Here is a 17,448-nt window from a genome sequence, read left to right on the forward strand (position 1 = left end):
GCCAATCGTCAGTTTTACAGTGTGTGGCAATAGTAAAATGGTATTAATTTTTTTAACTTCGCGGAAAATCGTAATTCCGTTTCACAATGGGAATTTTGTGAATTCCGTCCGTTTTCCGCGATCGCGGAAAAAATCACTGGGTCTATTAAATATGTAATTATTTAAGAAAGATGTCCAGATTACTCCCAATAACAGATTCACTATTTATCAAGATAACGTGTTGGCGACATTGTAAGACAATGTTTGGGTATGAGGTTTTTTCTGAAATAAAATGTTTTCATTTTGTCAGTTAGGCATCCTAATTGTCATGATTATGTTTATTGTCTGTCATTATTTTGAAAGAAATACATGTATTCGCAACTGTAAAGCCAACATAACGTCTGTAAATGGTCAAATACAACATATATTACATACATGTAGTTATCTCCATTCTAATTCAATAAATGCTTCTTTTAAAAATCATTACATTCAAATAATCATTTAAAACTGTTGTAGGCAGGGTCAAAATTGTCACAGGTGAGCATAATTTTGGTTATGGCAAAAACCTTTCAAAATTAGCATCAGTAACATTCTTAACTTCAAAGCAGTGGTATCACAGAAACACAGACTGTACTAATCCTGTTCTAATAACTGTCATTTTCTTGCAGGGAACGGATCCGACGATGCTGCATTTTTTATCCTTTACCAACCAGCACCAGACTGGGCGTGGATGACATTTCAGTCTGTCACGATATTGTTTGGCATCATATGTGTCTCCTTGTTGACTGCTCTTCTCGGTTTGCATTGCTACTTCGGTGAGTGAAGGACAGTGATCTGTAGTAGCAACGCTATCTGTACTAACTACATTTAGCATTGCAGTTGTTGCCGCTATCTGTTATAGGGTTCGACATCTGTAGTACAGCGGTTGCAAAATGAAGTACTAGAAGGCGTTGGAACTGTCAGAGTAGGAGTTGGGTGTGGGGGGGGGGCATATTGAGAGCTACAGACACTCAGTAATTGGGGGGGGGGGGGGGGGGGGGGGGGGAGGAGCTCTATGGGCCGGAGTGTGCAATGTAGTCCACTAGTAATGTACATTTCTATCCTTGAATGTGATTGGTCAGTGCAGGAATAAGCTATATCCAACTGTTACAAGCGTTCCATGTATGGGGTTCTAGATTTATTTATTTTTTAAATTCACTTGCCATGGGACCAGTGGATTTGAAAATTTACTGCTCATGGTGAAAAATTCACTTGCCCAATTTTAACTGTTTATAAAAAACAAAACCCCATTAAATTGAAATAATTAACTTTTTAATATACATTTTGCATACTAAGATCATGTTAAATCAATTTGTCAATTTACACAACATGCTAATTGGGAATATTTTATGGTATGTTTAGAAAAACATGCAAACATTTGTCATCAGTTTAGAATAAAGTTACTTATTAATATTTAAAAATAATTGTTTCCACTAATACCACCTAAATTATAAAAACTATCCATGTTGCCTATTAGAACAATTAATAGCATTAAAAACAAATTAATATTTTATCACTTATAAATGTGTATATATTTATTTACTTATAAATGGCAATTCCTCAACAACAACAAAATATTGATATTTTATAAATTAAATTAATAATTTTTACTTTTAAAGTTTTGCAAACATATATGGTGGCTTGCAACCTTTAAACTAATAAAATACTGGTTACCGTTTGGCACTCTATTAATATTAGTATCAAAGGAACAAATATTTGGATTCCAGTGCAAGAAAAACAAGAAAATGGCGGCGATACGATGAACTTTTGTTTTTTTTCAATGGTTACATTTTATAACTTGAATAAAGTTACATCAGTAGGTATACTGATGTCGTGGATGAGTCAGAGATTACCGGTGATCAACTATTTGTCAGTGAAATACTGCATGTGACAGCAAATCGAAAAAAGTGGCTTTTAGATGTTTCTTTTGTTTTCGTACGATAGTATGTGTTCAAGAAAATATGAACTGAAGTCTGAGCAACTGTGGTGAAAATAGACGTTGGAAATGAGGGTAGTAAACGTCGCATGTGATGCGTGATGCCTTGTTTTGCAACTGCTGTAGTAGCTGATAAAGGGACTTCGAGCCACTGTCTGTTATATTTGGCGCTATCTGTTGTAGGATTGGATTGGGTTGGATAACATATTAACGTGGCTATATCAAATTAAGGTTCAAGCACGTCTCTCCCGGGAACAGTATCTGACTTCGCCAGTGACTGGGTCCGAGACAGAAGGGGGTAGGGGGTAGAGTTGTAAATGTGCAGAAGTTTTAAAATAGTAATTGGTGAAAAAGTTAATAGAATTTTAAAAAATAAAATAAAAGTTAAAAAGCCAAAAATAAAAAGGAATTGACTGTGCCACCGAATATTTATATAATTTAGAGCAGTTTAGATGGACAGTCCAAAAATAAATAAGAGAAACAAGAATTGGGCTATTTAATAATATAAATAAATAAAGAATTTCGACATTTTAGCACGAAAATAATGTTCAAACAAGCAACATAATTTAAAAAAAAATGAATATCGCTTTGCCCACATCCAATTTGGTTGACAATTGTAATGTAGTTTGGTGCCGAAATTCAATTATCATTCATTTCGCTTACTAGGATGTCTTGTCTAGATCGGATTAGCATACAAGGAAACCTTTATAGGTTATACACTTCTACATATACAGGACAGCTCATACCACAGTACTTGATAATCATGTACATAACTAGTCACAGAGAATCAGTCTGTGTCTTTGGTTTACACATACTTAAATCCACTATACATAGCCTCTATTAGAAATTTGTGAGAAAAAAATAGGCAGAGTTACATCCCCTAACCACTTGCAGCGCGTTCCGGTTACTTCCTCGCCACAGTTGTTTGTGAATCTTCAGCTGAGATTTATGCATGCCAGTCCCTGGCACCATAAATGTCCCCACCTATGCTTTAAAAATAAAGAATGATACAGGTAAAAATTAAGTTGATGAAATTGTGTTTTCTTACAACTGACCATATGTGTTAAATATAGGAGATCAATTTAGCGAGCCGTCACACACCCTAGCTGATTGATTTGGTTTTCTTGCATGGAAATCTTTTTATTTTTGTTTCAAAACTGCAATCTCACCTCACATTAATTATCATAATTTCATTTAAACATACAAATACACCATTGTAACAGATAATAAAAACATTGTGTTTATAGTGTGTCCCATGGGGAACACATTTTGTAATACTATGGAATTTACAAATTATTTATTTCTGAGCTGCTTGTTTTCTAAATTACACACAAAAATAGTATCTTTTTGTTTTTTCCAAAAAACTTTAATTTTAATTTTTATGTCAAACCAAACAAATTATTTACAGAAACAACATAACAACATTTTTATAGGATGGGATGGACTATATGTAATATTCCGATCAGAACAGTCCCCTTCCCCATGTGCTATATTATGTTTGTTTTGTTTTTTCAGTGTATTTCTGGGGACGCATGACCCGACCCCTACCCTAAAAATACCACTAGCCAGTCTAGACTTCCTCTACCCAATTTCCTGCACATGCGCCTGTTTGACTAAATATTTTGTTTGCTGTAAATTGATTAGGCCTATATACATTGCATTAAAAAGTGTAAATTTTCCTGTAATATATAGTTTAACCTAAAAACATCTACCTGTAGTAACAGTACTTATTTTGTTTACATCAAAATATCTGTGTAAACATATTTATGTTAGTCTTGCATGCCGATTATTTAAGGTTAAATGTTAAAATGAAGACATTGTTTATACATGATTATAAGTGTAAGTGGCAGGCAAAACAAAAAACCTAATATTTTAAAAATACCTCCCACAACAATTTTACCAGCCCCCCCCCCCCCCCAAAAAAAAACAAGAAAGAAAAAGAAGAGAATCCCAGTAACAACAAATCTGTCCGCAAATTACAAAAAAGCCCACACACCAGTACACACGCACAACCAAAAACATAACCCAGACTAACACACATTTGAAAAAAAAAAAAGGCCGCACGCACGCACACACGCAAACAGACAGAGAGAGAGAGAGTAGTGGCGCAGAAAGGTGCCAAAAAGGGAGGGGGGCCACACTTATATTTAAATCACTTTTTACACTAAATAAAGCAAAATATCTGAAAAAGTGGCGGGGGCACTGGCCCACCTGCTTCCTACAACAGTGAAGTATATCTGGATGATGTATTCAACAGATAAACAGATATATATACAGCAAAAGTGATAATACAAACTAGAATGAACGAATTCGAAACCTCGATCTCTTGACCGTAGTCTTTGGTCCTTCCATAAAGAGTTATAGAGTATGCACCTTCTAAAACTCGATGCATGGGAATTGATCAACACTCTGTTGCGATAGTATTTTTAAAACACATGTATTGTCAGCAGTCAATTCCAAACGAAAATCACTGTTCGGGTGGTCTTGGCTGTCAAGGATTGGGTGATAATTACAGAATTATAGATCGCCGATTAAGCGGAATGACAGGATTCCTGTTTGGTAGTCGGTGTTCGGCCATGGTGGATGAGCCTCGCCTATGTATAATACTAATTACAGACACAGTCTGGTTTAACTTCAAAGATCGTGTGTATAATTGTTAGCATTGTTTGTTTTGCTCCCAAAGGGGTGAATCGTGTCAACTTTACTTAGCTGTTCTATTATGTATCCAGTTAATGTTTATCATTATAAGCAGGCCATTTAGTTAGACGCGAGCAATCTGGCGAAGGACCCCGGGTAATGTGGAAGTTCGCCAGAATCGGTTTTAAAAAGTTCTGCTTTCCTTGTCATCCAAGCAATTTTTTGCGTGAGGGCCCAGAAATGGAGGGTGGGTGGTCCAGAATTGGAGAGATGCGAGGAAGTAGAGGTGCGAAGCGTAACTTAATGTTGTGTAAAAAAAAATGTAGGCTACCTATATGTGTATTTGGCATTCAGTGTTATTTGTTAGCGTACGTTCGCTGTTACGTTATTGTATGTATGTATGTAAGATGCGTTGTTTTTCGGTTCATAATAATGTATCCTATTTGCCAGAGCATATATTTCAAATTCATCTGGGTGATCCTGTTTGTTTTATTTTATTTTACTTCTACACCTTAAAATGAATGTATGACAGGCACGAAGATACCAACAATGGGGTGGGGTGGGATGAGATGGGGTGTGGGTCACGATGGGTGAGGTGAATCGTGCTATATACGCGTCCTTCAATTGGGATTGCCATATTTTTTAGAGTCAGAGGCTCTGCAGTGACGCACATGCTTCGTATCCAATCGTACGACGCACGGGGGGCACCAGTCGTGTAGCTGAAATGCTAGCAACCAGCTGCAAGTTACAGTTTCAAATTGGAAACTATTAATATAATTTCGAAAACTCGAAACTATTTTCCTCGTCCCCTTCAAGATCGAGTATCCTAGTTTGCCCACTGAGAGTTCAAATACAGCGTGGCCTGTGTGTGTACTACTTATATATATATATTATTATATCATATATAGAAGAGGCGTCGAAGAGAGAGAAGAGAGAGGTGAGGAGAAGGATGAGATGAGCGCGCGAGAGGGAGAGAGGGGAGGATAAGAAACGAGTACCAGTTAGTACAAATTTATGTCCGACGTGAAATAAGTTTCAGTTGTTACGAGCTTTATCGATTCTACATATTTAGCGAATAAACCAGCTGACAACACAGTTTTGCAAATTTGAATCCTTATATATTAATTTCGAAAACTCGAACTCCCTGAAACTCAAACCTATGTTCCTCGTCCCCTTCCAAGATTGAGTTCTCGAAGTTTGACTGTCTATACTAAGTGTGTGTGTGTGGTGTCTCTATATATATATATATATATAATATATATATATAGAGAGGATAATAAACGACGTTACCACTTATTATCAAATTTATGTCCCTGAGTGAAATAATTTTCAGTTGTTACGAGCTTTTATGATTGACAAATGAAAATCTTTCATGCGAGGGGACATAATTTTGATAATAACTGTACCGAGTTTGTTATTCTATTTATTACCTCAGCTATTTTTTCTCTAAAGTCTTTATTTTCCACGCACATGCAAACGGAAGGCCAACTGTTCTGAAAAATTGCTATAACGTTTGTAATTTATTCACGTTCATAGATATTTTCAAAAATAAAAGTTCTCTTTATTCCTGCTACAAAATCTATAAGGAATGGTATTAAATGACTTTATTATTATAAATTTAACAACAAAAACAGAGCGCCGTAAACAACTCTTTAAACCTACATGACGTCATTTTGTGTTTGCCAAATCGTGATGACCGTCATTTTAGTACCGACAAGGTCCTTGGTTTGTACGCATCAAATTTGTCCAATAGTATTTGTTCGTTAGACCAATGCAGGCATATTTCTTACTGAGAAATATGGAAAATATTTTCTCTGTTATGAGTGACCGCTGGGTGTAATAAATCTATATATATACACATACATACATAACCATGGAATGCTTAATGGTTGTGCATAATATTATAATTTGGCAGGTAGATCGACGATCGTTACTATTAAATTACACATGAAATTGTGTCCGTTACCACTATGGCCGTCTGACAATGACACTGGGACTCGCTGTTCCGATTTGTTTGGTGAGTCAGACAGTAAAACCTTATCGTTGGGCGAGGAGTTTGAATTTCTGTATTTGTTCGTTTCATTATTAACTACTGCTTAGGTTGTAGTTAATAATGCAGCTAGCGTTTACAGAAAATCGCAGCTAGTTTCATTTAGTCAAATTAATGTACACTTCCAGTGCGTACAACAGTGGATATATATTATACCCAAACACATGCATGCTATTTACTTGCAAATATCAAAACTTTATTAAGTGCCTTTTAAACAAGTCACTCATCAATAAACCATTTTTCTGCGTGGTCCCCCCCCCCAAGACGTGTTTCATAAGTATTTTTTGTTGAGCACAAAACATATTGTAATCATTTTCTTTTCTGTAAAAGGAGATTGCACACAACCTAATAAACAATAATAGTAATAAGAAAAACTTTATTAATGTAAAGCAGCCGGAAATAATTTAGTTGGCTAATTGGGGCCGCTTAGGGCGATGCAAATAAAGGGCAGATACTATGTTTCTAATAGAGGCTTATAGTGGTGCATTCACTCTGGTTAGAGTACATATATTGGGAAATGAAATCTGTACTAGATTTAAGACAATTTCGCCGCCTATGTGGATTATATTTTAGGTGTATATGAAGCAATTTTTATTTTTTAACAAAATTGGCAAATGAGGCAAATAGACTCATTAAGGTTGACCCATACTGACAGATACTGGTTATTTTTATGGATGTCTTGCCTGAAATAACTGATTTTTGAACCAACCATCACCGATTCAGTATATGCACGCACCATTTCGATTAATTGTTAAAAAAACAAAAAACCAATATAATAATATACTGGCACTAATGATTGTAATAGTTAACCCATCCTTTTTTTACTGATCATTTTGATGACAGGTAGTCATTGATGGCAGCTAGGGTGAAAAATTAACATGAAAACCATTGTCGCCAGCAGGGCCACTTGAAGAAAACTACTGGCCCTTCTCAAATTGAACTAGCCCGCCAATTATCACATTGTAATTTAAATGCACAGCCAAAATGAAAACCTATAATATTCTTTGTTGAATAAGAATCATGTCAGAGGTTCTACAAATCCGCTAGCCCGACTCCCGTGGCTATGGTTTTTAAGTTCGGCTAGTGAGAAACGCAAAACACTAGCCCCTGCTGGCTAGTGGTTTCCTGGGTTTCCCCCTCCTCTACGTCATCGCTCAATCGTGGGTTTTTTGTTTTCTTTCTTTCTTTATCGCCGGCTGAAAGTTCGTTTAAAAATTTGATTGTGACGTTTGTCATCGAATAATATCAACCAAACGCATGAGTATATAATAATTAATCCACTTGAGCTAGGTTACAACTGCAGTAACAGGCTATCTCTACATCGTCACAGTTACAGCATTCAGTGTTTACCTTTTCCCCTTTTCAAGTTTCTGGCCACAGGAACTAAGAAGTGGCTACTGAACATGCGTTTTTTGTTGGTTAGACACCAGTGCTGCCGGGGTGGTTACTCTCGCACATGGTGTTTTAGGCTAGAACTTGGAAAATCATCACTCGCGACGACAGGTTAATCTCAATCAAGTAAACCCCATCCATGCTTTGAATTTTCATGTTTTGTTTTATTTACCTATTGTTTTCTAATTAAACACTATCGCCTAACCATGTGGTTTATCGGCAATCAGAAAACACTTTATCTTTATGGTAACCACCGCATATGGCAATGACTCGGCTTGGCCCTATTACAATCTCGGTGTTTGGATAAACGTCATAAGCTTGCCGATACAAATAATACCTTTTTTGTTCCTCACTTAACAACGGATTTAGATGTCGCCGTTATTTATTTTTGATATCGGTACCTGACAGACGGAATAATGCCCTGTATTTGCATCACGCGTTCCTGGCGACACTGTCGTACCCGCATTTAAATTTATTATTTTTGTCTTTTTTTAGATACCAACCAATAGTTTCTCAATTAATTTTCCCGGGGGGGGGGGGGGGGGGGGGGGGGGTGGGTGGGGGGGGGGTGGCACAAAACGGGACATGACGAATGGATCACACTTGACAAAAGACAAAACGTTACGACACGACAAAAACTGAAAGTTACAACATATTTAAGTGGTTGTTTTATTTTAACTGTTATTACTCGTAAATGTTGTAATGTTCACAAATTATATAAAAATCCAGTTTATAATTGACCATGGAGTTGGGGCTAGTGCTGTATCTGTGGTGGTCTAAGTGGTTTTCACAACCCACTAGCCCTGTGGCTATGACTTTTCAAAATATTTGTCATACTCTCTGATCCGTGCTCACCTTCAAGGAACCGATGAATTGGCAAGTACTTCACAATGAACAGTTTAAATTCATAAAAACAGGTTTATTAAGTTTAAACCCATACCAACTCAAATCAAACACTTTTAAAAGGAAGAAAGACTCCCATAATAAATACAAGAATTCTTTCCAATAGCATTAATTCGGATGATTAAATCTCATTTTTTACTACAGGGATGAACACAAAATGCTAGACGAGCCGAGGCTATACAGCTTGACGTTGCAAACTGTTTCTGAAGTCAAAAGAACTCCTGCAATACAAAGAAAATAAAGGTAAACTATGTGTGCTTTAGTATATAAACCTAGTCTTGGGGTGGCAGTCCTCTATGCAAGGCAAGAGAAGGTTACAATCTCCAGTATCGGATTTTCCTCTGGAATGTTTGTTTCACGTCTCTGGGACAGGTACCATCAGTTTTAAATCAGTCGACAACTGGCCCAGAAGTGGAAGACTCGCATAACAACTGCAGCACAACATCGCTTCATCCTGGTTCTACACTTGTGTCACCGAACTGTCACAGCAACGAACACTGCTGGATGCATACCTGGTTAGAGAAGGGTGTCTGCACAAACCATTCGGAACCGACTTCAAGAGGCTGGTTTACGGGCTAGGAGACCATATGTTGGCCCCGTCCTGCAACGTAAAAATCGACATTTACGTGTTCGCTGGTGCAAGAATATACAGGGGTGGAACTTGGGGAAACTGGTGACGCTTCCACAACTGTCATATGCACTGCAGGAAGAATGAGCTAGGATTCCACGTGCCCGGATTCAGAGACTCATTCAGTAACTGCCAAGGAGATGTTGTGCAGTGATTGCTGCTGCTGGTGGCCACTCAAGGTACTGATTTCAGCACCCTTGTGCGACGCTGTTTGGTGACGCCTCCACTGCCGTCAGTCCATAGCAAGAACATTGTCACCTACTCATTTCAGATTTGACTGATACGATCATAAATAACGAAATTATGCCACTTTGTATTAAAAAGATTATTCCATGAATATTTTGTCTATGCGTTTCTTTTTTGACAGAGTATATATATATAAAACCAGTGTTATATAATTTTGTACTGGCCTCTAGCAAACATATATATACATATGCAAAAGCTTGTAGAGACAGGAAACCCTTTTGTGTCGGTCGATGTAACTGACCAAAGTTTTTTGTTTAATTTTATGTCGTACTTATTTAATATGTGATATATAACAAGAGGTGTACAGGCTCGCATTGTTGTAGCTTGGGGGGAGGGGGGAGGCAGGCTGACTTGTACCTGAATTAAACAAATATGCCAAATCTGGACAACAACAAATTTATTCATATTAGCATTAGTACCAAATAGCTATATTTGGTTGCAAACGAATCACTCTGCATTTTGACATGGATTACAGCTCATTTTGAGGGTAGAATGATGGAAATACGCGGTAAAAAGGTCTCAGGTTAGCACATTTTGCCCAAATATCTGTAACATTTTTGTCTGAATTTGAGGTTTTGCACCAGCACTGGGGGGTTGGGGAGCAGCCCCTGACCATCTCATTCGTTTATGTATATATAGCCAACCATTTAGAAAAAGAAGAAAACATAGTAGGGAGAACACCAAACTCTTAATGAGGTATGAAGGAAAGGAAAGTGTGAAATGCTTGTTGAAAACACTCTATTTGTTCATGGGTAATTTTTATCATTATTGTGTTTAAATATTGCCTCTTGTAATACCAGTAACATGTTCTCTTATAGTATACTGAACACATGAAACAAATATATACAGAATACTTTATTTGACCACATAGAGTCTATGACATACTTCACACAAATGTTATGAGTATGTAGGATGTATAATTAAGACATGTCACCTTAATTGATATATACCTTTCCAGGTGTTTTGAGAAACATGAAAATATAAGTTTAGAACATTGTGCAGCTGCTAGTCTGGCAGTGTAAAAATATATCAATAATATGTATATATTAAATTGACCGTGTTCATTATCTATAGATATATATTTTCATATATAAACACCAACTATAATTATGAGAATTCTACACTGATTAATATACATGTATAACGTTTCTGTTGTTTATTGAGAAAAATTAACTCACCAGACCCAGCTCTGATGTGTTTTATCACATTTAATTCAGTGTGTTTCTTTTTCGACTGCTAATATACTTGCCAGATCCAGCTCTGATGTGTTTTATCACATTTGATTCAGTGTTTCTTTTTCAACTGCTAATATACTCACCAGACCCAGCTCTGATGTGTTTTATCACATTTGATTCTGTGTGTTTCTTTTACGACTGCTAATATACTCACCAGACCCAGACCCAGCTCTGATGTGTTTTATCACATTTGATTCAGTGTATGTCACGTAAATTTGTGTCTGCCGTTAAGACTGTTTTTATAAAAAGATTTAAGAAATAATATTGTAGAGCAGATTTTATAACTGTATATAACTTAATAAAGATAAACATCTTGTAACTGAATTGTGTAGTTGAAGCTATATTTCATCTTACAAATGTTTATGATTGGTTGATTTCTTACAGGCTGTAATTACGACTGTATTCATGCGCGAAAGCCAGAAGCCCAAGGAGGAGGAGCCCAAAAAGAGAGCCAAGCTTTAAAAAAGAAATGTGCCAACACGGTACAGTCACATAGACAATAAGCAGTCATCTACAGTAGTGATACATGATTTTGAAAGTGGGGGAGGGGTTGGGGAGAGTCGGGTATGTAAGACTTGTGTTGGGTAATGTCAGTATTAGATTAGTTAGACGAGTCAAAAGGGAATGTGGGGGTGGGGATAAGTATGTGAGACTTGTGTTGGGTAATGTCAGTATTAGATTAGTTAGACAAGTCAAAAGGGAATGTGGGAGTAGGTTTGTGAGACTTGTGTTGGGTAATGTCAGTATTAGATTAGTTAGAAGAGTCAAAAGGGAATGTGGGGGTGGAAGTAGGTATGTGAGATTTGTATTGAATAATGTCAGTATTAGATTAGTTAGAAGAGTCAAAAGGGAATGTGGGGGTGGAAGTAGGTATGTGAGATTTGTGTTGAATAATGTCAGTATTAGATTAGTTAGAAGAGTCAAAAGGGAATGTGGGGGTGGGAGTAAGTTTGTGAGACTTGTATTGAATAATGTCAGTATTAGATTAGTTAGAAGAGTCAAAAGGGAATGTGGGGGTGGAAGTAGGTATGTGAGATTTGTGTTGAATAATGTCAGTATTAGATTAGTTAGAAGAGTCAAAAGGGAATGTGGGGGTGGGAGTAGGTTTGTGAGACTGGTGCTGGGTAATGTCAGTATTAGATTAGTTAGAAGAGTCAAAAGGGAATGTGGGAGTAAGTATGTGAGACTGGTGCTGGGTAATGCCAGTATTAGATTAGTTAGAAGAGTCAAAAGGGAATGTGGGGGTGGGGGTAAGTATGTGAGACTTGTGTTGGGTAATGTCAGTATTAGATTAGTTAGACAAGTCAAAAGGGAATGTGGGAGTAGGTTTGTGAGACTGGTGCTGGGTAATGTCAGTATTAGATTAGTTAGACAAGTCGAAAGGGAATGGTGGGGGGTATAAGTATGTTAGACTGGTGCTGGGTAACGTCAGTATTAGATTAGTTTGACAAATCAAAAGGGAATGTGGGGGTGGGAGTAGGTATGTGAGACTTGTGTTGAATAATGTCAGTATTAGATTAGTTAGAAGAGTCAAAAGGGAATGTGGGGGTGGGAGTAGGTTTGTGAGACTGGTGCTGGGTAATGTCAGTATTAGATTAGTTAGAAGAGTCAAAAGGGAATGTGGTGGTAAGTATGTGAGACTGGTGCTGGGTAATGTCAGTATTAGATTAGTTAGAAGAGTCAAAAGGGAATGTGGTGGTAAGTATGTGAGACTGGTGCTGGGTAATGTCAGTATTAGATTAGTTAGACAAGTCAAAAGGGAATGGGGGGGGGGGGGGATAAGTATGTTAGACTGGTGCTGGGTAACGTCAGTATTAGATTAGTTCGACAAGTCAAAAGGGAATGTGGAGGTGGGGGTAAGTATGTGAGACTTGTGTTGGGTAATGTCAGTATTAGATGAGTTAGACAAGTCAAAAGGGAATGTGGGGGGTGGGGGTAAATATGTGAGACTGGTGCTGGGTAATGTCAGTGTTAGATGAGTTAGACAAGTCAAAAGGGAATGTGGGGGTAAGTATATGTGAGACTGGTGCTGGGTAATGTCAGTATTAGATTAGTTAGACAAGTCGAAAGGGAATGTTGGGGGTGGGGGTAAGTATATGTGAGACTGGTGCTGGGTAATATCAGTATTAGATGAGTTGGATATTTTCACTATTAGCGTCATTACTGATAATTGAAATCAGACATGACTTATATTTTATTGTTTAGTTGTCCATTTCCGTACATTCTGTGTGTTTCTGGTCACTTTGGTGTTTGTAATACCACAAAAATTTTTTTAATCCACTAGCCATGGGATCAGTAATTGAAATTCTTTTACTAGCCACGATTAAAAATTCACTAGCCCTACTTTACTTTAAGTTAATACAATTTTACTAAATAATAGTAATAATCAGATAATCACCTAAAGAGGATATAGAGCTTAAAAACACTAACATTAGGGGTTTGAGTGAGGTCAGTATATTCATATTGACAAAATAGACTTAACTGCAACATTTCACAATTTTATGTTTTACTAGCCTTCGGGCTTGGCAATTGTAGTTTTTTACTAGCCCAACATTGAAGATCACTAGCCACGGGAGTAAGGCTACCATAATCTAGAAGCCCTGTGTATGTACATGGCAATGTATATTATTAATACATTCATATTATTGTACATATAGGGCCTTGAGTCTGCAAATGCATAGCTGAAACCTGTATACACACTATTATACAGTGATCCATTTTGTAAAAGAAAAATAATTTCAAGTTCGAGCCATTTTGTTTCAGTAATTTTTGTATTATTTTAAAATTATGCTTTCTTCCCATTAGGCCAAAAAAAATAAAAAAAGTTTGTTTCAGGTAACATGGCCAAAAAAAGTAGGGTAGGTAGGTAGGATTTTTTTTTTTTTTTTTTTTTTTTTTTGTTAGTTCAAAGAAGAAAGGTTACCCTACCTTAAATGTGTTTGCCAGAGAAAAACTCAATCTCAAGATGAAAGACATGAAGGCAAGCTGTCTGAAAAATCTTACTTTACTCTTTGCAGCCAGAGAGAACTAAAAACAATCTCACTGTCAATGTCAGTTTTAAGTTTCACATGCCATTTTCAAAAGACAGAAAAACAAAAAAAGTTCAAAATATTCCTTTCACCAATAAAAGTCAGTAGATGACTGCACAGAAACTTCACAGCTTTGTCCAGTTTTGTCATAGGATGACTGCACAAATTTGTCCAAGTTGGTCAATAGATGTTTGCAGAAAAAGTTCACAGATTTATCCAACTTGTATTGGAAATAAAACAATACTAATTTTGTGTGCAATTTACAAATCAATCGGCTTAGAAATGAATAACTTGTAGTAAATTTCATAGTAATAAAAAAGGCGTTCCTAACCCGAGTACACTGACTGTAAGAGAGCTAGACGGACATTTGGACATAAATAATGAGAGCGTGTTTATGTTCAAATGTCCATCTAGCTCTCTTACAGTCAGAGTACTCGGACTAAGGCGTTCCCTGTGGGACGGACTTATAGTTTTAATGTTGATTAGCCTATTGAACGGACCCATGCTAAAATCACTCAAATTAATTTATTCCCAATTAACTGAAACACTGAAATAAATGTGAACTGTTTAATGTTAGTGGTGATTCTTGAATATTCCGTTTATTTAATTATTACCCATGTTCAGCAGTTGATAGGCCTATCTACATCACTGGCGTAGGAAGCGGCATCGATGGTTTATATATTTTATTTTATCGTGTGTGTACCCACCCACCCCACTTTTTGATATCTTCCTACAGGCTACACCCGTGTATATTAACAAATTCTGGGTACTAGGCCTAAGCAGTAGCCAACAACGAAAATTGTACAAAGTCTTCTTCAAATGACCTTCACCTTTGCATGTGGAAAAAACGCCATGACTTGTAGTCTGTGCATGTGGTATCAAGAAATCCTTTATTGTTTTGTTGAGATCGCACGTTGTTGTTTTTGGAAAATAAACCTACATTGTATGAGATGACTGGAGTTACGATAATACGATATATTTTCCTCTATAGGCCTATAGTATTTAGCAGTTTGTAATAAAAGCCGTTTAATCGCCACACACGTTACCGTACTGTCATGCGATCTCGTGTGTCACCAATTACCGTGGTACCTAATAAGAGCACGTGTTATTAACAGTGTTCTACACTCGATTTTATAACTTACTCTTCTTTGGCTAGTGGACAAACAAAATTTACTAGCCAAGCTTAAAATGTTACTCGCCACAGTGTGACACTACTCATTTTGTATCTTTTATGAATGTGTTGTAAGTATCTGGATTGTTTTCGCCAAATTACTAAAATCAACGATGAGTTCTGAATTGTACCGACAATTAATACGGACTTCACAGTGATCAATCGGACAACTTCGTAAATAGTGAAATGTTCCGACTGCACAATGATGTCAACAAATTTCATTTGTTTTCGTTGCTAGGACTCTGAACGCACATGGCAAATAATTTAATACTTAGACGTTTTTGGAGTCGGTCGCCAGATGGCGACGATAATCAATTCAATCGGTCACCACGCCAACATTTTGGTCGCATTGGCGACCATTTTGGTCGCAACGTAGAACACTGGTTAATGATTCCAATTTCAGTGGGGGTGTATAAAAACCATCGCTGCTGCCCCCCCCACGCACACACACCCCTCAACCTCCACACGTGTAAGAGTTATCCTACTTGAGTACTTCTGTCGTCTGCTTTGTCGATCCGCGACCACAACTTCTCTGTGTGCTTCCCCCCACCCCAGCAGAAAAAAAAAGTTCAGGGTCGGTGGTAAAATTTAGGGTCGGTCGGGTGACCGGAAACAAACCATTTTTTTTGTTTGGCCTTATGCCCCAAGTGTGTCCTCAAAATTGCTATGGTGCCTATCTGATCCCATGCCCCTCTAAGGTAATAATTACAGTGCTTCTCTCTGCCTGTCTGTCCGTCCGCCCCACCTATTGTTTCCCAGACTTTTTTCCACATTGCCTCAAGATAGTGATCTGAAATTGTGTATAGCCGTATCATGTACAGTTACAGATTAAATTTTAACAGCAGTCTTTGCCAGAAGTCTTGTGATCATCCACATTCGCCAGGAAAGTTTTGGGAGACTAACAAATTGATCGCCTTATAAAAAAAAAAAATTGCATCTTATTTGAAACTTGATTACTCACTTAGCACCATTTCAAAGTTATGGCCCATGAAAATTGGTTGGGACGGTAGGGCACATATTCTGCTTTAGCAGTACCCTCAAAATGCTTGTTTAAGTACATAGTAGTTGTTTCAGCTTTTATTTACTGTGTTCTCTTTTGTAGAATCGTTTCAAGCCTTATAAAGAAACAACCATACCGGTTACTGAAAACAGATTATTACAAAGTACCAAGTAAGATTTTTTTATCTTTTCATTTTGTGTTTTTGATTTAAACAACCAGACATTCACATTTAAACAGACTGTGTTCACTTTCCTACTATTGTAGCATATTTCTGGCTAACAGAGGCCAGGGCTCACCATTGATCAAAAATATCTCTAGCCAAAAAATTAGCCAAATGGGATTTGTATTGGCCATAATGAAATGATTTAGCCAAAATTGTTTTGTGCAGTACTGTATAGAATATTTATATATAAATGTGAAAATGCATCTTTTTCTGAGTCTTTTTTACTGCTAAATAGAAAATACTACATGAGTGGACGTTATATCCAATTAGATGTCATTAAATTACACTGTTTTAAATTGAAATTGTATTACATCATGTTTTTATTTCTGTTTCTGAAAAATAGTGACGTGAACCAAATTGTTGAGTCTGTTGAAGAAACACCATCGCCAGCTGCAAGTGAAGGAAACCCAAAGTAAAAATTGGTAGGTCATATTCACGACTGTTTATGACATTCTTCTGAGTGCGATACCGTTGTAACATGTTTCTGACAGAGTTCTCTTTGATGTCTAAAATTATGATTAAATATATTTTATTGTTTAGAATATCAGTGTTTTTATACAGTAAAATTAAGTATTCTTATAATGAACCAGAAATGACCCTGATAGTTCATTATAGCAGTAGTTCGTTATACACATTTGCATCATGGGTTGATTATTAATGTGTAGGGAGATAAAACGGGACTTTACGATCAGTTCGTTCTGTGTAGTAGTTCATTATAGCAGTAGTTCGTTATACACATTTGCATCATAAGTTGATTATTAATGTAATGGGAGATAAAACGGGACTTTACGATCAGTTCGTTCTGTGCTGTAGTTCATTATAGCAGTAGCTCGTTATACACATTTGCATCATAAGTTGATTATTAATGTAATGGGAGATAAAACGAGACTTTACGATCAGTTCGTTCTGTGCAGTAGTTCGTTATAGCAGTAGCTCGTTGTACACATTTGCATCATAAGTTGATTATTAATGTAATGGGA

At 36.9% G+C, this 17,448-nt stretch overlaps 1 protein-coding gene across 1 annotated transcript in view; it reads left to right on the forward strand.

The window, feature by feature from the left end:
* Positions 1 to 17,448, forward strand: part of LOC121387400 (palmitoyltransferase ZDHHC1-like) — a 78,866-nt gene that overhangs the window by 20,617 nt on the left and 40,801 nt on the right. Inside the window, exons 6-9 of the mRNA XM_041518507.1 lie at positions 648 to 794; positions 11,430 to 11,527; positions 16,348 to 16,415; positions 16,812 to 16,890. Coding sequence (XP_041374441.1) covers positions 648 to 794; positions 11,430 to 11,527; positions 16,348 to 16,415; positions 16,812 to 16,884 — 386 coding nt within the window. The 3' untranslated portion in view covers positions 16,885 to 16,890. The remainder of the gene's footprint in view (positions 1 to 647; positions 795 to 11,429; positions 11,528 to 16,347; positions 16,416 to 16,811; positions 16,891 to 17,448) is intronic.

The sequence above is a fragment of the Gigantopelta aegis genome, chromosome 13 (genome assembly GCF_016097555.1).
Source record: "Gigantopelta aegis isolate Gae_Host chromosome 13, Gae_host_genome, whole genome shotgun sequence".
NCBI classification, from domain to species: Eukaryota; Metazoa; Mollusca; class Gastropoda; order Neomphalida; family Peltospiridae; genus Gigantopelta; species Gigantopelta aegis.